The following is a 21,974-nucleotide window of genomic DNA, read 5'->3' on the forward strand; positions in this document are numbered from 1 at the left end:
CAAAGGGCTAATATACCTAAGAGGTAAAGAGGCTCTGTAGGCCACAGATAGGAAGTCTGAATGGCTCTTAAGTATATGAAGGCTGGTATTCAGCCTCACTTACAGTAAAAATTTAAAAGGCTATGTAAGAACGATGGGATGTGAGTTTGGCAAAATCCCTAAATTTTTATTGTTTTAGGTTTTATGTATTTGGTTTGTTCATTGGTAAGATTATAAAGAAGCTTATATGTGTTTATGTGTGTTGCTGGTGGGTGTGTAAAGAATCCCTGTAGAGGACAGTTTAATAATACTTATCAAAATCATAACTTCATGTACTCTTGGACCTAGAAGTTCTTGTTCTGAGAATTTATTCTACACTGATACTTGCATATAGGCTAAATGTTGTAGGTAAAAAGTTATTGATTAAAACACTTACTTTGTGTTTTTTTTTTTGAAGTACTAATTTTAATGACAAAACATTGGAAACAGTCTTATCCATTAAAAGGGAATTTTTAAAAATTATCATACATACAAAATATGAAATACATTTGACCCTTGAACAACACTGGTTTGAACTGTGTAGGTCTACTTATACACAAATTTTGTTCAGTAAATATATTGGAAAGTTTTTTGGAGACTTGTGACAATTTGAAAAAACTCTTAAGATGAACCAGGTATCATTGAAATACAGAAAAATTAAAAAGGTATTATTGTAAGGGTACAGTATAATACATATAACACATAAAATATGTATTAATTGACTGCTTTATGTAATTGGTAACTTTCCTGGTCAACAGTAGGCTGTTAGTAGTTCAGTTTTTGGGGAGTCAGAAGTTATTCATAGATTTTTGACTGTGCAGGGGATCGGTGTCTCTAGCCTCTGTATTGTTCAAGGGTCAGCTGTACACAAATGTATTCGTGGGGGGAAAAAAGAAACATTTTATGTACGAATAGGGAAGAACTTCAGGATCCACTGTTAAATGAAAAAAAGGCCAAGTGTCAAAAGATTGTGTTGAGTTTGCTTTCATTTGTGTGAAAGAACATTTGGGTGGGTGGGTGGGGAGAATATGTATTTATATTTGCTTGTGTATATAAAAGACATTTCAGAAAGAATCACAAATGACTAATAACAGTGGTTTCTTATGGTTGCAGCTGGGAACTGGGCAAATGGAGAACTAGTGGGAGATAGACTTTGTTCTGTATGCCTTTTAAGTTTTCTTTTCCAACCACATCTTGTCTTTTTAAAATACTACAAAACATTTAAAATAAATAAAATCCATCTCCCTCCCCCCCCCTCCCCGCCAGAATAACAACAGTAATTATAGCAACAAAACTTTTTGCCTAGGAGTAATTTGAAAGGAAGCTGACAGTTGATAAAGGAGTTAAGTTCTCTTATCTGGCCAGTCTTTGAAATTGCTGAATAGAAGTTAGAAGTTGACCCCAGAAGTTCTCCTAATCATTGCTGTGAAACTGGACAGTGGGGATGCCTCTGCCTGCTCCTGCTGGAGGCTGTGAAACAGAACAGCAGGGCCAGGAAGCAAGGCATGGAGGAAGAAGGAAACAGGAAAGAATGAAATAAAGAAAAAGGAAAGAGATTGGAAGTGATTAATGCTCTTTAAATTACTAATTTGTTTTTATTCCAATGAACTTATTCCCATAAGAAATCTATAAGATGTTATTTCCCACTTGCAACAATAACTGCATTAAATGATATGTAACCCAAGAGACTTCAGTATTTTTATTTCTTAAATTTCTTTGTCATGGGAAGTTATTCATTATATGATTATACTTGAATATGTTCCTTTTACATGGTGAAAATTCAGTAATGAATCAAGTTATCATAGTGGCATTTCCTTTTTTTTTTTTTTTTAATTTTTAGATGTTTATATATATTTTTTGAGAGAGAGAGAGAGCATGCACACATGGCGCAAGCTGGGAAGGGGCAGAGAGAGAAGGACATACAGAATCTGAAGCAGGCACCAGGCTCTAGATTGTCAGCACAAAGTTGGATGTGGGGCTCGAACTCAAGAACTGTGAGTTCATGACCTGAGCCGAAGTCAGACACTTAACTGACTGAGCCACCCAGGCACCCCCATACAGTGGTATTTCCAACTGGTTGATATTTGCCTGAAATTTAAGGCTAATTGGCCTTGCCCTGACTTTGCCTTACTTTGCTGTTTGAGGGTAGGACTTTTGAGGGAAGTAGAACATCCTGAAGACAAGGTTGAAAAGCCAAAGCATCCTCCTTCTCCTGCTGTGCCCTCCAGACCAGTCTGCCATGCCCCTTTGAGAAAAACAGGAACCTCTGGTTAAAGTGTATTCTGTGTGCTGGCAGGCTTTGGTAGTGTGATGTGGAAAAGAACATTTACTGATATTGGTCTATCAATAAATTAAAGCTCTGTAGCCAAAGTGGGACAAAGTGCAACACATTTTTTAGGTGGGGGAGCAGTAATATGTTGAAACCAATTTTTATTCTTGACTCAAAGTATATTCATAGTATTTTCCCCCCTTAGCATGGAGATACAAAACTCCTCACCGGGTGGCATTTGTTGAAAAACTGACCAAGCTTGTTTTAAGTCAGCTGCCTAACTTCTGGAAACTCTGGATTTCATATGTTAATGGAAGCCTTTTCAGTGAGGTATGTATACAAATTTGACTGTAGATGTCGCTAAGTCATTGTGAATTAATTTCTAGTCTTAAAAAATTTTAGATTTCTAAGTGACTTTTTAAAAACTTGAGTCCCAAAGCTTATTAATATTGTCAGATATTTTAAGATTAATTAAGAGTTCTATAAACCTCTAACACTTCATAGCTGTATGATCTTAAACAAGTTACTTCATTGTTCTGAGAGTATTCTCAAATGTAAAAAGAGAGTAGGGCTATCTGTCTCAAAAGGTGGTCATGAGGATTAAATGAGAGTCAGTTAAAGAAAAAAAGAAAATGTGAAATATCTTCAAGGATTTAGAGTTGAGTAGATTGCCAGTTAGGTAAAATTATAGATGAAATTATTGTACAGTTGATTATGAACAAATGTTAAAACGAAGATAAAACAAAGGTAAAAGGAGCTTGCACATGGGTCTGAAATAACCCATGTAATTATGGAGGTTTCTAGCTGGAAAGAATTAAATGATCTTGTTTTCTAGCCCACTGTGATCAGCGCATAGAAGCTATTGCATTTAAATTTTCAAAAGTCGCACATTCACTTAGTGTCTTATTCATAATATAATTGGTAGCATAGAAATTATGAACAGAAAGTAATTGATGAAATTTTGGGGTGATGGTGGGGTCTTGGTCATAGCCAACGACCAAGAAAGAATTCTTGAAGATGTCTTTGGTGCAAAAAGGTGATTTTATTAAAGCATGGGGGGAGAGGACCCATGGGCAGGAAGAGCTGCACTGGGGTCCTGAGGGATAACTCATTATATTCCCTCAGGTTGGGAGGGAGTCAGGGACAGAATAAGTCTCTAAGAAATTTTGGAAGCAAGGTTTTCAGGACCTCAGAGGGGCTAGCTGTTGCTGGGGAATCACCCTTATCACCATTTTATAAAACCTCAGTCTGGAGACCCTTCAGATGCATATCAGGGGCCATAAGCTTGGAGCATGATTGCCAGCATATGTCCTGGAGCAGTTGAGATAAAGGAAGTAGATTTACAGGATCCTCAGGAGGTTGAGACAATGTTAAGTCAAGGTTCTCTTTTGCCCCTAGCAAAGTGTCATCATGGAGGCAGCTGAGCTCCTAAAGCTAGGTCACTCTGCTGGTTTCAAGGACTTGTCAATGGGCTGCAGGCAGTAAGGGAATTTAACTTTTCATTTGCCTTAGTTGCAAGCATTTAAACCCCTTTCCTTTGTTCTTGGGTAGCTGGGAGTGTCCAGGAATATCACACAGATACCAGCTGGGGTAGGGGTGGGGTGCTATCTTGTGCTTTGCCCCTCAGCCTGCGGCATTCTCCCTCCACAGTAATGACTGATTTTTGTGTGTAGCACACGGAATTCAGACTCATCATTCCAGACTCTCATTTCAAGTGCCCCATGAAAAGCCCCCAGGCCCTGGAGTGTAGACACTAATGCCCTTCCTTCGCCTTCAGCTGCCAAAGAGGCCCCACCTGTCACAAGGAGAAGACAGCTCTGGTTTTGTCTATCTACAGAGAACTCCTTTTGTCCCTGGGAGCTGGGACAGGTAGAGATCTTCATGAGGATAATGGCTATTTCCTGCTCTTTTATACTTGCATAGAAATAGAACATAGAAATTGGATATGGAAAGGGCTAACTGGTTTTGGTATTTTGGATGTAAGCACACCTTTGTGGTTCAAGACCTCTTCTCCTTCATGGAAAGTGGTTGGGTGTCTTGGTACTCCAGGGGTCCATCTTTTCTCCCTTGACCCATGGACATTATTCACGTGACTTCTAAAAGAAATAGAATTATTCTCTGGAGCAATTTGTTTTCCTTTGTATGTTTAATTCTCATTGGTTCACTGACTCTTTTCTTTTAAACCAGGTAGATCCTTGTTTGTATGAATGGTTAGTTATCTAAACCATAAAATTTCCTTGGTGTATGAAAAATGGAAAAACTATAGTGTATGACAAAACTCCTTAGTGCATAAAAACTGAGCTCTTAAGCATGAGTTATCACCATATTTTTTTCTTCCTTTTCAGCAGTGTATTAGTTACTGTGCTTTATAACATTAAAATATTATAGCATTAAATAATGTATGTCTTCTGTCTTTTTGTATCACTTGATTATACAAAAACTCTATTGAAAAGTTAACTATACAGGGGAAGTGAGCCTTCCATAAAATAAATGTAGAGTTTGGCTGCCCTTGATAAATGCAGAGTTGCTTGTTGCTACTGAGGATGAGAATGCTTTATTTTTTTTTTCTACAAATTTTTATTTAAATTTTAGTTAACATGAAGTATAATACTGGTTTCTGGTGTAGAATTTAGTGATTCATCACTTACATTTAATACCTGGGGCTCATCACAAGTGCCCTCCTTAATACTCATCTATTTAAACCATTCCACTGCCCTACCTCCTCCCCTTCTGCCTACTTCCCTAACCATCAATTTGTTCTCTATAGTTAAGAGTCAGTTTCTTGGTTTGCCTCTCTTTTCTCCTCCCATGTTCATTTGTTTTGTTTCTTAAATTCCACCTGTGAGTGAAATTATATTATATTTGTCTTTCTCTGACTGACCTATTTCACTTAGCATAATACTGTCTACCTCCATCCACATTCTTGCAAATGGCAAGATTTCATTCATCTTTATGGCTGAATAATATTCCATTGTGTGTATGTGTACACATACACACGCACACACACATACGTACACACACACACACACCAAATCTTCTTTATTTTTTTTATCTTTGTAAATTTTTATTTAAATTCTAGTTAGTTCACATATAGTATAATATTGGTTTCAGGAGTAGACTTTGCTGATTCATCACTTACATATAATACCCAGTGCTCCTCACAATAAATGCCCTCCTTAATACCCATCACCCATCTAACCCGTCTGCCACCAACCTCTGATCAACCCTCAGTTTGTTCTCTGTCATTCAAAGTCTCTTGTGGTTTGTTTCCCTCTTTTCTCTCCACTCCCCTTCCCATATGTTCCTCTGTTTTGTTTCTTAAATTCCACATATGAGAGAAATCATATAATATTTGTCTTTCTCTGACTTACTTCACTTAGCATAATACTCTTTGGCTCCTTCCACATCATTGCAAATGGAAGATTTCATTCTTTTTGATGGCTGGGTAATATTCCATTGCATGCACACACGTGTGCACGCACACACACACACATACATATATGTATGTCACATCTTTATCCATTCAGCAGTCGGACATTTGGGCTCTTTCCGTAGTTTGGCTGTCGATAATGCTGCTATAAACATCAGGGTGCATATGTCTCTTAGAATCTGGATTCTTTATCCTTTACCATGTCTACTTTATCCATTCATCAGCTGATAGACATTTGGACTCTTTTCCATAATTTGGCTATTGTTGATAATACTGCTATAAACATTGGGGTGCATGTGCCCCTTCGAATTAGTATTTCTGTATCCTTTGGGTAAATACCTAGTAGTGCAATTGCTGGATTGTAGGGTAGTTCTATTTTTAACTTTTTGGGGAACCTCCATACTGTTCTCTCAGTGGCTGCACCAGTTTGCATTCCACCCAACAGTGTAAGAGGGTTCCCCTTTCTCTGCATCCTCACCAATACCTCTTGCTACCTGTGTTGTTAATTTTAGCCATTCTCAGTGGTGTGAGGTGATATCTTATTGTAGTTTGGTTTGTATTTCCCTTATGATAAAGATGGTGGGCATGTTTTCCTGTGTCTGTTAGGCATCTGTATGTGTTCTCTGGAAAAACATTTATTCATGTCTTCTGCCCATTTTTTAACGATTATTTGTTTTTTGAGGTGTTGTGTTTTATAAGTGCTTTATAGATTTTGGATACTAACTCTTTATCCAGTATGTCATGTGCAGATATCTTCTCCCATTCTGAAGGTTGACTTTTAGTTTTGTTGATTGCTTATTGATTGTGCAGAAGCTTTTTATTTTGATGAGATCCCAATAGTTTATTTTGCTTTTGTTTCCCTTGCCTCAGGAGATATATCTAATAAGAAGTTGCTACAGCTGATGTCAGAGAGTTTCTCCTTTAGGATTTTGATGAGTTCCTGTCTCACATTTAGGTCAATCATCCATTTTGAATTCATTTTTGTGTATGGTGTAAGAGAGTTGTCCAATTTCTTTCTTTTGGATGTTGCTGTCCAGTTTTCCCAGCACCATTTGTTGAAGAGACTGTCTTTTTTCCATTGGATACTCTTTCCTGCTTTGTTGAAGATTGACTATATAGTTGTAGGTTCATTTCTGGATTTTCTATTCTGTTCCATTGATCTATGTGTCTCTTTTTGTGCCATTACCATACTGTCTTGATGACTATAGTTTTGTAGTATAATTTGAAATCTGGAATTGTGATGCCTCAAGCTTTGCTTTTATTTTTCAAAATTTCTTTGGCTATTTAGGTTCTTTTGTGCTTCTGTACAAATTTTAGGATTGTTTGTTGTAACTTTATGAAAATTCCAGTGGTATTTTGATAGGGATTGTATTAAATGTGTAGATTTCTGTGGGGAGTATAGACACTTTAACAATGTTTGTTCTTCCCATCCATGAGCATGGAATGTTTTTCCATTTCTTTGTGTTATTTTTATTTTCCCTCATCAGTGTTTTTTAAATTTTTTTTTTTTCAACGTTTATTTATTTTTGGGACAGAGAGAGACAGAGCATGAACGGGGGAGGGGCAGAGAGAGAGGGAGACACAGAATCAGAAACAGGCTCTAGGCTCTGAGCCATCAGCCCAGAGCCCGACACGGGGCTCGAACTCACGGACCGCGAGATCGTGACCTGGCTGAAGTCGGACGCTTAACCGACTGCACCACCCAGGCGCCCCCTCGTCAGTGTTTTTTTATAGACCTTTTACCTCTTTGGTTAAATTTATTTCTGGGTATTTTATGGTTTTTGGTGCAATTGTAAATCAGATCAATTCTTTAATTTCTATTTCTGCTGCTTCATTATTGGTGTATAGAAGTGCAACAGCTTTTTGTACATTGATTTTTAAAAAAAATTTTTATTACGTTTATTTATTTTTGAGAGAAAGAGAGAGACAAAATGAGAGTGGGGGAGAGGCAGAGAGTGAGGGAGACACAGACCCAAAGCAGACTCCAGGCTCTGAGCTGTCAGCACAGAGCCCGGTGCAGGGCTGGAACCCACAAACCGTGAGATCATGATCTGAGCCACAGTCGGATACCTAACTGACTGAGCCACTCGGGCGCCCCTGTACATTGATTTTGTATCCTGTGATTTTACTGAATTTGTGTATCAGTTCTAGCAATTTTTTGCTGCAGTCTTTTGATTTTCTGTATATGTCATCAGCAGTGAAAGTTTGACTTCTTCCTTACCTATTGGGATGCCTTTTATTTCTTTTTGTTGCCTGATTGCTATGGCTAGGACTATTTTAAATAACTGGTGAGAGTCGACATCCCTGTCTCATTCTTGACTATTGAGGAAAAGCTCTGAGTTTTTTCCCATTGAAGATGATATTAGCTGTGCGTTTTTCATATTGGCCTTTATTATGTTGAAGTTCATTCTAAATCAACTTTGTTGAGGGCTTTTATCATGAAAGCAATGTTGTACTTTGTCAAATGCTTTTCTGCATCTACTGAAAGGATCATATGGTTTTTATCCTTTCTTTATTAATATCTGTATCATATTGATTGATTTGCGAATATTGAGCCACCTTATAGCCCAGGAATCAACCTCACTTGATCATGCTGAATGATTCTTTTAATGCACTGTTGGATTTAATTTGCTAGTATTTTGTTGAGAATTTTTCATCCATGTTCATCAAAGATACCAACCTGTAGTTCTCTTTTTTAGTGGAGTCTGTCTGTTTTTGGAATCAGAGTAATGCTGATCTCATAGAATGAATTTGGAAATTTTCCTTCCATTTCTGTTTTTCAGAACAGTTTGAGAAGGATAGGTATTAACTCTTCTTATTTTATTATTATTTTTTTAATGTTTATTTATTTTTGAGAGAGAGACAAAGCACTAGTAGGAGAGGGGCAAAGAGAGAGAGAGGAAGACACAGAATCTGAAGCAGGTTCCAGGCTCCGAGCTGTCAGCACAGAGCCCGATGCAGGGCTTGAACGGAAACCGTGAGATCGTGACCTGAATTGAAGTCAGACACTTAACTGACTGAGTCACCCAGGTGCTCCTTAACTCTTCTTTAATTAAATATTTGGTAGAATTCCCCCTGTGAAGCCATCTGGCCCTGGAATTTTGTTTGTTGGGAGATTTTGATAACTGATTCAGTTTCTTTGCTGGTTATCAGTCTGTTCAAGTTTTCTGTTTCTTCCAGTTTTAGGTTTGGTAGTTATATATTTCTAGGAATTTATCCATTTCTTCTAATTTGTTGACATATAATTTTCCTAATATTCTCTTATAATTGTTTGTATTTCTGTGGTGTTGGTTATTTGTCCTCTTTCATTTGTGATTTTATTGATTTGGGTCTTTTTTCTTTTTGATAAGCCTAGTTAGGGGTTTATCAATTTTATTAATTTTTTCAAAGAACCAGCTCCTGGTTTCATCGATCTGTTCTATTGTTTTTTAGTTTCTATATCATTTACTTCTGTTCAAATCTTTATTATTTCCCTTCTTCTGCTGGCTTTTAGTTTTGTTTGTTCTTTTTCTAGCTACTTTAGGTGTAAGGTTAGGTTGTTTATTTGAGACTTTTCTTGCTTCTTGAGGTAGGCTTGTATTGCTATATACTGCCCTCTTAGGATGACTTTTGCTGCATTCCAGTGGTTTTAGATAATCATGTTTTCATTCTCATTTGTTTCCATGTATTATTTTTATTTCTTCTTTGACTTACTGGTTGGCCAATTCATTCTTTAGTAGGATGTTGTTTAATCTCTTTGTATTTGTCATCTTTCCAGATTTTTTCTTGTGTATGACTTCAAGTTTCATTTCATTATGATCAGAAAATATGCATGGTATGATCTCACATTTTTTGTATTTGTGAGGCCTGATTTGTGACCTAGTATGTGATCTATTCTGTAGAATGTCCCATGTGCACTTGAAAATAATGTTTTCTGCTGCTTTGGGATGAAATGTTCTGAATATATTTGTTAAGTCCATCAGGTCCAGTATGTCGTTCCAAAGACACTGTTTTCTTGTTGATTTTGTGCTTAGATTATCTGTCCATTGATGTAAGTTGATGGTGTTAAAGACCCCTACTATTATTATGTTATCATCAAAGAATTCCTTTATGTTTGTTACTAATTGTTTTACATATTTGGGCACTTTCATGATGCGGGCATAAATTTTTACAATTGTTGTGTCTTCTGTTTGATAGTCCCCTTTATTATGATATAGTGGCTTTTCTTTTTTTTTTAATCTCTTGTTATAGTCTTTGGTTTAAAATCTAGTCTGTCTGTTATAAGTATTCCTACTCTGGCTTTCTTTTACAGTCCATTTACATGATAAATGTTTCTCCAGCCCCTTACTTTCAATCTGCACATGTCATTAGGTCTAGAATTAATCTCTTGTAGGCAGCATATAGATGGGTTTGGTTGTGGGTTTTTTTTTTTTTTAATCAAAAGAGCATTTAGTCCACTTACATTTAGAGTAATTATTGATAGATATGTATTTAGTGCTATTTTATTACCTGTTTTGTCATTGTTTCTGGAGATTTTCTCTGTTCCTTCTAGTCTTTCTTTCTTTTGGTATTTCCTTCCCACTCAAAGAGTCCCCTTTAATATTTCTTGCAGGGCTGGTTTAGTGTTCACAGAATCCTTTAGTTTTTCGTTGTCTGGGAATCTCTTTATCTCTCCTTCTATTCTAAATGATAGCTTTGCTGGGTAGATTATACTTGGCTGCAAATTTTTCCCATTCAGCGTGTTGAATATATTGTGCCCCTCCCTTCTGGCTTGCCAAGTTTCTGTGGTGAGATCTGCAGCTAGCCTTATGGGTGTTCCATTGTAGTATAGGGACTTCTTTTGTCTTCTTTTAGGATTTTTTGCTATCACTATATTTTATAAATTTAACTACAGTATATCTTGGGGTTGGTCTGCTTTTGTTGATTTTGATGGGAGTTCTCTCTTACTCCTGGATCTGGATGTCTGTCCTTCCACAGATTAGGGAAGTTTTCAGCTGTTATTTCGTCACATAAACCTTCTGTCCCCCCTTTCTCTCTCTTTTTCTTCTGGGAATCCTATGATAAAATGTTATTACATTCAATTAAGTCAGTGAATTCCCTGAGTGAATTCCCTAAGTCTGTTCTTGCAATCCATAATTCATTCTTTCTTATTTGGCTTCATTTTCCATTATACTGTTTTTTATATCACTTATTCATTCCTGTGTTTCTTCCATTCTTGTGGTCATTTTATCCAGTCTGTTTTGAATCTCAGTTGCTGCATTTTTCATTTCTGACTGGTTGTTTTTTATCTCTCTTATCTCTGTGGTAAGAGTCCCCTTGATGTCTTCCATACTCTTCTCAAGCCCAGCAAGTATCCTTTTCACTGTTGCTTTAAATTCTGCATCAGGCATATTATTTATGTTTTGATTAGATCTCTGGCTGTGACCTTTTCTTGTTCTTTCTTTTGGGATGAATTCCTCCATCTGTGTACTTTATCTGGGTCTCTGTCTTCTCCTGCTCCTGAGAGTGATGGCTTTATGAAAGAGTAGTCCTATAATGTCCATGGCCTGGAGCTTCAGGAAGTGTCTCTGGTGTGTACTGCATGTACTCTGCTGCTGTATTTTGTCTGCTTTATCCCTCAGGTCAGTTGTCTACAGAGTTTCCCCTGTCTGCATCAGAGAGTGTTTGGACCTTGGCCAAAGCATGCCCAGTTTTAACTAGGTGTGCTCTGGTCTATTTGTTAAATGAGATCTGATGATATTTCCACCACACCTAACGTTTTGAAGAACTCTATAGTTAGTAGATGTAGTGCGTGTGGGGGTTTGTGCCGGTCTTCTGAGGAAGGGCCTACTGTGCTGGTTCTTAGGTATACTTGCCCAAGAAAAGCAGTACAGGGGGATAGACTTGGTGTGCAGGGGGATAAGACTTGGTGTAAGTAGGTGAGGCAGCCAGTTTTGGGACTGTGCTGTTTACTGAAGTTGGTTTATGCTGAGGGAGAAGGGAGGGAAAATGGTGCTAGCCAGCTTCTTTGTCTCCAGAGAGTGGTCTCCATGCTTGCTGGTCTTGGAGAAGCACTCCCAGAAGAGTGAATAATTTCCCCCTCATTCATTCCAGGGATTTTTCAGATTGGTGTTTTCTTTTTTTCTAAATTTTTTTTTTAATGTTTTTATTTATTTTTGAGACAGAGAGAGACAGAGCATGAGCAGGGGAGGGGCATAGAGAGAGGGAGACACAGAATCCGAAGCAGGCTCTAGCCTCTGAGCTGTCAGCACAGAGCCCGACGCGGGGCTCGAACTCACAGACTGTGAGATCATGACCTGAGCCGAAGTCGGATGCTTAACCGACTGAGCCACCCAGGCACCGCTCAGATTGGTGTTTTCATGCTATCTGTGTCCACATTATTTGTCTGCCTGGAGCAGTCCAGTGCACTTTGGGTTATATACCAGCCAAGCCTGCTGACTTTTAAAACTCCACAAACTTTAAGGAGCTGCTATAGTGGGGGCCTGTGCTGGTCTTCTGGGGGAGGGTCTTCCTGGGTTGGGACAGATGGAGGATTAACCCAGAAGAGCAGTCACACAAGAGTTCAGGGGCGTGGGATTTGGAGCAAGTAGGCTAAACAGTCAGTGTCCAGGTTTGCCACCCTCAGCACATGTCTCTGTACCTGTGCTTAGGTGCAGGCAAAGGAAATGGCTCCCTCTGGTTCTTTTGTCCCCCAAGAGGTGTGTTTGTGAATGTTACCTCTCACAGGTATGCTTCAAGAAGAGCAAACAGTTAGTCTCTCCCTGTGCACCTTAGGTGATCCTCAGATTTCTGTCTGCCGCCAGGGTTGCTTGCCTGCTTTCTCTCCAGGAGTGGGGCAATGCCCTCAGGTCTCTATCCCAGCCAAACCTGCCAACCTCTACAACTCCAGTCTTTGAGCCCTACTGGTTGCAAACACTCACAAAAATCAGCTCTTCTCATTTTCCCAGCCACTGGCTTTGGGGAAGTGTTCTCCTTATTCATTTCCCTGGGCACTCCACTCTCTCTCTTGCCTTTCTCCAAGACCAGGACTTCCTCTCCTCCACAGCACTTGTGATCTGTTTGTCCCTCAAACCACATCTCTGCACTTCCTATCTTCCTTGATGTGACCTCTTCTCTTCCTTTAGTTGTATAGTTTGTTCTGTCAGTCCTCAGGGAGATTTTTGGGTATTCAGAATGATTTGATAGTTATCTAGTGGTATTTGAGGACAAGCCTAGGATTTTCTACAAACCTCTATTTTCTACACACCTCCATCTTACCTCCTCCCAAACCAAGGAAGAGAATGTTTTAATTTCAGCTTTTCTGGTGTCCTGAAAAAAGTTTTCTCAACATTCTGCTTTCATACATGTCTCCATCAATTTGCATTTTTATTCCTCTTAGCTGCATGAGAGTTGTGTGACTGTGTGCTGAGGACAGGTTTGGATTTCTTGCCCTCTGCCACAGTGGGGAACAGCTGTACCACCCATATCATGGCATAACTTCCCCTTCTTATCTACTCTGTCTCTAATCCTGATTGCTCATAACAACTGGAAAGGTAGATGCTTCCATTTAAGTGCCTTGGACAGATTGTGTGCACAGCTCCTCTTACAGAACATGAAGTGTTTTAATAGAAACATCCAGTATATTTCACTTACTAGCTGTGACCTTAGGCAAATAACTTTACTTCTTTATGCCTAGTTGTATAGTTCTGGTTTGAGAATTAAACGAGTTAATGTCAGTGAAGTACTTATAGCAGTGTCCAGCAGGTCAATGAAAATGTGCTCTTATTATTTGGAAAAAATATTTATTCCAGTACTTGAAATCTCATTGGCGTGGCACATAATAGGTATTCAGGGAACAAAGTTTAGTAGCATTAAGAAATAGTGGACTGATGAACTACTAGAGTCATGGTGAATAATGTCAAGATAGATTGACTCATCAAAAGAGTTAGTACCTTAGGAAATGGATTTTAAACCTAGTTATTTGTTTCCAGTCAAATGTTTCTTCCTTCCAATTTGATTGGTTCCCGTAGGTGGCCTACCACACAAGGATCGTAGTTGCCTTATTTTGAGTCTTTTTGGAGGTTGTAAAATTCCCAAGTTTTTGATCTGGGTATTTATTCATTCATTCATTCATTCATTCATTCAGAGAGCGGGAGCAGGGGAGGGGCAGAGAGAAAGGGAGAGAGAGAGAGAGAGAAAGGAAGGAAGAGAAAAAGTCCCAAGCAGGCTCCATGCTGAAAGCTCAGTCTCACAATCGAGCCCACCTGAGACTCAGTCTCATGTGAGATCATAACCTGAGCCGATTGTATGGAATCCAATTTGACAGTAAATTTCATAAAAAAAATAAAATAAAATAACCTGAGCCGAAATCAAGAATCGGATGCTTAACCAACTGAGTCACCCAGGTGTCCCTTGATCTGGGATATTTTAGTGAAACATTAGTTGTACTGAATTGGATATGTCTGTGGTATTTGTAAGCTTTTAAGAGTTGATAGTAATTATTGTTAATTGAGTGTAATTCATTATGCAGATCTGGGCATGTTTTTAAATTGTTTACCCTCTATTGAAAAGCTAGAAAGACACTAAGGGTACTAGAAAGGAATGGATGAGTTAGGAACGTGTGCCTACCATGTCAGTTTACTAGTGAAATCCTGAAACTTAATTAAATTAAAACTGGGAAGAGTTCTGAGGTTTTTGATACTTGGTATTCAAACTCATACAAGAAAGCTCTGTAATATTTAAACAAAATTTACCTGAAAAATTTTTTCTAGTTATAGTAACTATTTGCTTTATTAAGAGCCCATCCGTTAAATATTTAGATGGAGTTTCCAACAGTTTAAAAAATGGTTCTTCAAACCAGTCATGCCCATGTGAAGTAACATACATGAATCAAAACAGTGAAATCTAGCCGTTGGTCTCACCACAAAGTAGTTTTGGTCTGTGTGTGCAGGAAAGAGTTAAGGTTTTTAAAGAAATGGTTAACAGTAGCTTGAAATCTCACCTTTAGACATATTTTAAATATAGTATAATTTGGAATGAAAAATTGTGAAGCATCCAAATAATTTTCAACATTAGTAATTGACATTTTTTAAGTTGCATAACTCATAAATTGTAGATTAAAATGCACTTTATGTTCCCAAATCAGATTTTCTTTTAAAAACAGGGCAAAAATTATACAGTTCAGTATGTTAAAGATATTTGACTCTTCATCAAATTAAAATAATAAGTAACTTTTTTAATTGATAATTTTAAGAGGTATGCCTTACAATTAATTCCTGTCCCCCTCCACTCTCTATATATTTGGAGACCAGTCCTTAAAGTTCACAGATTATTTTGTCTAGTAGATGCCATTATGCACTCATTAATACCTCTTTGATGGGCAAAATTTAGTTTTAATTTTGATAAATAATCAAATTTTAAAAATTACTTTTCACTCTTTTCTTTGATTTAAAAATATTTCACAGAAGGACTATGAAATAACTAGCCGATTAAACAAAAAGTTCAGTATTAGGTACTGTGACAGATATAATTAGAAAGGCACCAACTGATCAGTATACTTAGAATTTTATACTGGCTTGACTCATTATTGAAACAAATTGTGCCTTTATTTCAGAGCTTCATCCCTTTGTCCACAACATACTAAACCAGCGTGTGTTAGGGTTCAGAGAAACAGAACCAATAGGATGTTGATTCTGTATCTGACTGTGTATATAGAGAAAGATTTACCATAAGGAATTGGCTCACATGATTATAGAGGTTAACAAGTCCCAAAATCTGCAGTAATCAAGCAGGAAACCCAGGAATGCGTATGTTGTAGTTCCAGTCTGAAAGCCAAGAGGCTTAAGACCTAGGAAGTACCAGTGTTTCAGTTCAGTGTCCTCAGTCAAAGCAGTCAAGCTGGAGGATTTCCCCCTTACTGGAGGGAAGGTCAGCTTTCTTGTTGTATTCGGGCCTTCCACTGATTGGGTGGGTTCCACCCTCATTAAGGAGGGCAATCTGCTTTCCTCAGCCTACCAATTCAAATGTTAATCTCATCCAAAAATACCTTCACAGACTTTACCCAGAATAATGTTAAAGGAATATGGGGCGCAGTCAAGTTGACATATAGACTTAACCATCACAAGGTCCTTAACTTAGATTTTGCAGTATAGAATTCCAGTGTCATTTGTGCCTCCTGACATCACAGTAGGTACAGGGCTCCTCAGCAACATCTGAATTCCACACCTACAGTAGTCCTCCTAACCCCTAGGAAATTCTTAAACTTCTGCATACCCTTTTGTTGATATCTTAAATCTCTAGGAGAACAGTAAGTCTGTTGGACTTTTCAGGAGTATATCATAGGATTATGCCTAGCAGATACCCTTCAAAGGGCCTGTCTGCCATGTGGAGACCCAGGACTTTGAGTTTTTTAAAGAAAAACTTCAGATTATTACAGTACTGTTCAGGGCCCTCAGGCTTTCTGAAATATATCCCAGGAGGTCCTGAAGAACACTAACCCTAACCTAGGTGATCCTTCATTCACCAAATATTTCATGAATACCCTGAACACTCTATGTGCCAGGCACTGATAGATTTACATACACACACACGTATACGTACATGTACACATAACGCACACGTGCATAAATTGAAAAAAAATATATATATAAAGATGACCAAGATAAACATCATCTCTCCCCTCCTGGAGAGACAGAACCAAAATAATTTTTTTAAATGTTTATTATGTTGAGAGAGAGAGAGAGAGAGAGAGAGAGAAATGAGTGGGGGAGGGGCAGAGAGAGAGGGAGACAGAGGATCCAGGGCAGGCTCTGTGCGCAGTGCACAGCCTGATGCGGGGCTCAAACTCATAAACCATGAGATCATGACCTGAGCTGAAGTCAGACACTTTACCAAATGAGCCACCCAGGTGTTCCCCAAAATAAATTTTTTTAAAAATTATCCTAAATTTTGCTAACAGCTATAAAAGAAATAGGGTTCTAAGATAAAGAATGTCAGTAGTGGGATGGAGATCCTGGAAGATCTCTCTGTAGAGATGATATTGAAACTAAAACTCAAAGCATGAGAAGGAAACAACCTCACGAAGAATCGGAGAAAAAATGTATTAGGCAGAGACAATGCTACATGCAAAGCCAAGGAAAAGAGTTTGGCATATTTAAAAAACAGAAGGTCATAACATCCTGAGTATACTGAGCAGGGACCAATTGACAGGGCTTTGTTGTACAGACATGGTAAAGGATTTATATTCCAAGTGTGGTAGGAAGCCATGCATGGACTCTAAGTGGTAGAGTGACCTGATCAGAGTTTTGGTTTTAAAAAGACCACTTTGGTTACCTATTCAAGAATGAATTGTCAGGGAATAAAAATCGAAGTGGGTAAGCTGTTCAAGCTGTCTGGACAGGAAATGATGGTGGTTGGATTAAGGTTTGTTAGTGGAGTTGGAAAGAAAATGATGGATTTCATTTGTATTTTGGAAGTAGTGTTGACCAAACTTACTGATAAATCAGGTGAGTAAGATAAGGACAGGAATTAACATAGAGCTACCAAATGGACCGACCCCTGAGTGAGTAGGTATGCCACTTATGAAGTCAGAAATGATGAAGCTCTGAGGTGACAGTGGGGTTTGTGGGGTCCCATAGTTCATTTTTGCTTTTTTTTCCCTTGCCTCCAGAGACATGTTGAGTAAGAAGTTGCTGCGACCAAGGTCAAAAAGGTTTTTGTCTGCTTTCTCTTCTAGGATTTTGATGGCTTCCTGTCTTACATTTAGGTCTTTTATCCATTTTTTTAGTTATTTTTGTGTATGGTGTAAGAAAGTGGTCCAGGTTCATTCTTCTGCATGTTGCTGTCCAGTTTTCCCAGCACCATTTGCTGAAGAGACTGTCTTTATTCCATTGGATATTCTCTCCTGCTTTGTCAAAACTTAGTTGGCCATACGTTTGTGGGTCCATTTCTGGATTCTCTATTCTGTTCCATCGATCTGGGTATCTGTTTTTATGCTGGTACCATACTGTCTTGATGACTGCAGCTTTGTAGTACATCATGAAGTCTGGAATTCTGATGCCTCCATCTTTGGTTTTCTTTTTCGGTGCAAAAAAGTGATTTTATTAAAGCCTGTGGGAAGAAAGAGCTGCACTGGGGTTGTTGTATGGCTGGTTATATACCATGTACTTGGGAGAGGTAAAGTTAAAAGAGAAGTTTCGGAAGAGACTTTCATGTGCTGAAGACTGACAGATTACTGGAGGCCTACCTATTGTCAAGCTAAGGTTGTTTTTCCCTCTAGCGAAGCATTAACATTAAGATAGATAGTAAGGAGTTCCTGGAGTAATGTTATACTTTGTGTTGCCTCAAGTATTTGCCAGCGGGCTGCAGGTTATAAAGAAATTTAATTTTACCTGCCTTTTTCTTCTTGCATTTGTTCCCCACATCAGAATGGTTGGGATGGTGATACTATGGGCTCCAGGAAACTTGAGTCTATAAGTTTCTGGATATTAGGCTGTTGATAAGATTGCCTTTTTCTTGTAATTTACTAAGGTATTTGTAAACTGATGGAGACTGTGTCCTGCATGACTGTGATCTTTATCAGTTAGCCATTTGTTTTCTTTTCTTTCCTTTGTTCTTGGGCATCCAGGAGTACCTGAGGAATATCACATGTGTCCCTCCTGGGGGTGGGGAGTGTACTAGCTTGTGTTGGCCCTCAGCATGCTTTATAGTCCCTCATCAGAAAGACTTGAAGAACATGCAGTTTTCCACTTTTAATATATTGGATTTGAAATTCCTGTGAATTATTCAAGAAGAGACATCAAGTAGTCAATCTGATATTCAAATTTGGGCTTCAGAGGAAAGATTTGGGCTGGAAATATAAATTTGGAAGTGTGACATTGTGGTTATATATAAGAAATATATATTTGGTCTTCTGGTTTCTGGCATAGAGCTCCTAAAACCCTCAGAATTTCCTAAGTGAGGAATGCAGAAGTAATGTTATGTTATGTTATGTTATGTTATGTTATGTTATGTTATGTTATGTTATGTTATGTTACTTTTGTCCCCACCTATGGAGGAAGAGGGTTGGAATTTTCAGTCTCACCCTCAGACCTCTTGGGAGAGGAATGGAGCTGGAGGTTGAATCAGTTGACAATGACCAGTGATTTTATTAGTTGTGCCTATGTTAATGAAACCTCCTTAAACACCCAAAGGACAGGGTTCAGAGAGCTTCCAGGTTGGTGAATTTTTGGAAATTCAGGGAAGGTGGCTTGCCTGGAGACTGCATGGAAGTTCTGCACCCTTTTCCTATACTTTGCCTTATGCATCTCTTCCACCTGGCCATTTCTGAATTATATCCTTTTATAATAAACTGGTAATTGAGTGAGTGAACACATTTTCTGGGTTCTATGAGCTATTCTAACAAATTATTTGAACCTAGGCAGCGAGTCATGGGAATGTCCAATCTATAGCCAGTAGGTCAGAAGCACAGGTAACAACCTGGTCTTGAAATTGGCATCTAAGTGTTAGGGGGAGGGGGTGGCACAAATCTTGTAGGACTAAGCCCTTACCTGTGGGATCTCACTTTATTCCCAGGTAGAGAGTGTCAGAAGTGAGTTGAATTGTAGGACACTCAGCTGGTGTGACAAATAAGCCCACTGCCCCAATCAAAGGAGGGATGCAGAGACTCGGAGCACAGTGAAGCAAGGCTTTAAATCAACACTTTTGCAAGAGTGGGTGGCAGTTACAGTAGGCAGTTTATCTCCCAGCATGAAGTCCTTCTCCTGATTCCTCATTGGCTGAGTACTACAGAGGTTATAGCCTTACTGGGAAGTCACCTATGCCCTTGTAAGGCCAAAAAGTAGTCTGTTTGTAACAAATGTACATTCCTTGAGGTGACACAGAGACTTCAGTTCTCTGATGCATACTCATTGTGAAGCCTTCGAAAAATAAGCCTGCAAAATGGAGAGGGGGTGGGGAAGAGGAACCAGGAAGTGCAGTGTCTTAAGGGTTTGGGACTGCATTTTTGGCGGGCAGTTCGTACGCATTTCCAATAGGTTGTAAATCTCTTGCTACTAGACAGCACAGCTTTTATCTGGTATTTCTGAAAATGAATCATGTCACTTCTCACAGCTGGTATCTGGAAAACTGCTTGTTTTTAAGGGGAGGCCCCTACCCCTACCCACACATGTTGGAATTGAGTGCAGAATCCAAAATAGAAGGCATTACATAGAAATGATATTTGAAGCCATGAGAATGAATTAGTGAGAGTGTATAGAGAAAAAAGTGCCTAGGACTAAGACCTGACAAACTGCACTATTTAGAGAATAGTTAATTCATCACCTCAGTAAGGCTGTGGCCATTCATTTGTTTTTCTACACCTAGGCCACTATATTGCCCAAAGTGTTACTTTGAATCAGAGCATCACACTTGACAGAAACAGAAAGTAGGCTAACAGACATTCAAGGCTGGTTGGACTTACCTGAGTAGTCATGACTCAGATGGCAGTCACTCTTGACATCATCTCTCCTTTCTCACTGCAATACCCAGTAGAATTGCCATGATCAGTTTACTCTACCTTGGAAGCTTGTGGCTAAGCCATCAACAGGAGTTCATGCTCCACCTCCTTTTGTCTAAGGTGCTGTGATTGCTCACCTGGTTAGTGTAGCATCCTCCTAGCTGGCTGTGCTCCTAATATTAGCCCCTCTAGTCAGTTCTCACTGTTGCTTTAAAACACTTTAATTACTTCTCATTTGTCTTAAAAATAAAGGGACAAAAACATCAGCTTCTGAATTAAATCCTGGTGTTCAAAGAATTTTGAGTGTTGTTGCCTAGTAAATTTTAGGAATTGGCTTATTGACATTATTGAAGTGAATTTTAGGTTTAGATTTTTCAAAAATTAAACTTTTATCTTTTAAAGCAAACGTGCATTTCTACAAAGACAAAATGATAGGAGCGCCTGGATGGCTCAGTCAGTTGAGCGTCCAACTTCGGCTCAGGTCATGATCTCACAGTTCCTGGGTTTGAGCCTTGTATCAGGCTCTGTGCTGACAGCTTGTTCAGAGCCTGGAGCCTGCTTTGGATTCTGTCTGCCCCTTCCCTGCTCACTCTCTGTCTCTGTCTCTCAAAAATAAATGTTAAAATTAAAAAAATTTTTTTAAATGTTTATTTTTGAGAGAGTGTGAGTGGGGGAGGGGCAGAGAGAGCCAGAGACACAGTATCTGAAGCAGGGTCCAAGCTCTGAGCTGTCAGCACAGAGCCCGACACAGTGCTCAAACTCCTGATCATGAGATCATGATCTGAGCCAAAGTTGGGCGTTCAACCGACTGAGCCACCCAGGCGCCCCCCAAAAAATGTTTTTAAATGATAAAAACCTACAGTTTAATATAAAATTGTAAAATAAATGTAAATCAGAGCCTGAAGAGGTATGTATGTATATGTATGTTGACTGCTTTTTATTAGGTACATCTGATGGTTTTTGTCGAAAACATTTAGCAATCCTTACCCTTCTTTTAGTCATTCACATTAGTAATATTCATCATAATAATGAACTCTATACATTGTTTCTCTAGCTTATACAAAAGATATATATAACATTGTATTTTATTTTATTTATTTTTTTTTTTTTTAATTTTTTTTTTCAACATTTATTTATTTTTGGGACAGAGAGAGACAGAGTATGAACGGGGGAGGGGCAGAGAGAGAGGGAGACACAGAATCGGAAACAGGCTCCAGGCTCTGAGCCATCAGCCCAGAGCCCGACGCGGGGCTCGAACTCACGGACCGCGAGATCGTGACCTGGCTGAAGTCGGACGCTTAACCGACTGCGCCACCCAGGCGCCCCTATAACATTGTATTTTAAAATCAACTTGATGTCAGTATCATAATCATTTATAATCTTTTTTTTTTTTTTAAGTTTATTTTGAGAGAGGGGGAGAAGGGCAGAGAGAGAGAGAATCCCACGCAGGCTCCACAGTCAATGAGGAGTTGGGCGTGGGGCTCAAACTCACAAACTGTGAGATCTTGACCTCAGCCTAAATCAAGAGTTGGGCGCTTCACTGACTGAGCTATCCAGGCGCCCCTATAATGCAGTTGTTCTTAACTTGAAAGTTCTTTTGACATGTCTCTAACCAATAATACATAAGCATTTCAACTTTAAAGGATAATTTTGCGTTATGTTAATGAATTATCAGAATTTTCGTTTACATCATACCATCTTGTTATTTTTCCTTTATTTGGAAAGTTTTCTAGGCTTGCCCTTCCCAGACATGTTATATGGTAATATTTAGTTGTTAGAAAATTTGGGAATAAAAAGTTAAATGA

General features: G+C 38.7%; 1 protein-coding gene and 1 long non-coding RNA gene across 5 annotated transcripts in view; one reads left to right on the forward strand and one right to left on the reverse strand.

Annotated features, from left to right (window-relative positions):
• The window catches only part of EXOC2 (exocyst complex component 2), a 277,835-nt gene that overhangs the window by 122,851 nt on the left and 133,010 nt on the right, over window positions 1-21,974 (forward strand). For all 4 annotated transcript variants that reach the window (XM_045497613.1, XM_045497616.1, XM_045497614.1 and 1 more), the window contains one exon: window positions 2,493-2,617. In XM_045497613.1, the coding sequence (XP_045353569.1) occupies window positions 2,493-2,617 (125 nt within the window). The remainder of the gene's footprint in view (window positions 1-2,492; window positions 2,618-21,974) is intronic.
• Window positions 302-16,218, reverse strand: LOC123608124. Its single transcript, XR_006717107.1, has 4 exons — window positions 15,736-16,218; window positions 4,277-4,383; window positions 2,150-2,263; window positions 302-1,488 (listed from the first exon to the last, which is right to left on the reverse strand). It is a non-coding gene; the product is annotated as an uncharacterized LOC123608124 (long non-coding RNA).

The sequence above is a fragment of the Leopardus geoffroyi genome, chromosome B2 (assembly GCF_018350155.1).
Source record: "Leopardus geoffroyi isolate Oge1 chromosome B2, O.geoffroyi_Oge1_pat1.0, whole genome shotgun sequence".
NCBI lineage: Eukaryota > Metazoa > Chordata > Mammalia > Carnivora > Felidae > Leopardus > Leopardus geoffroyi.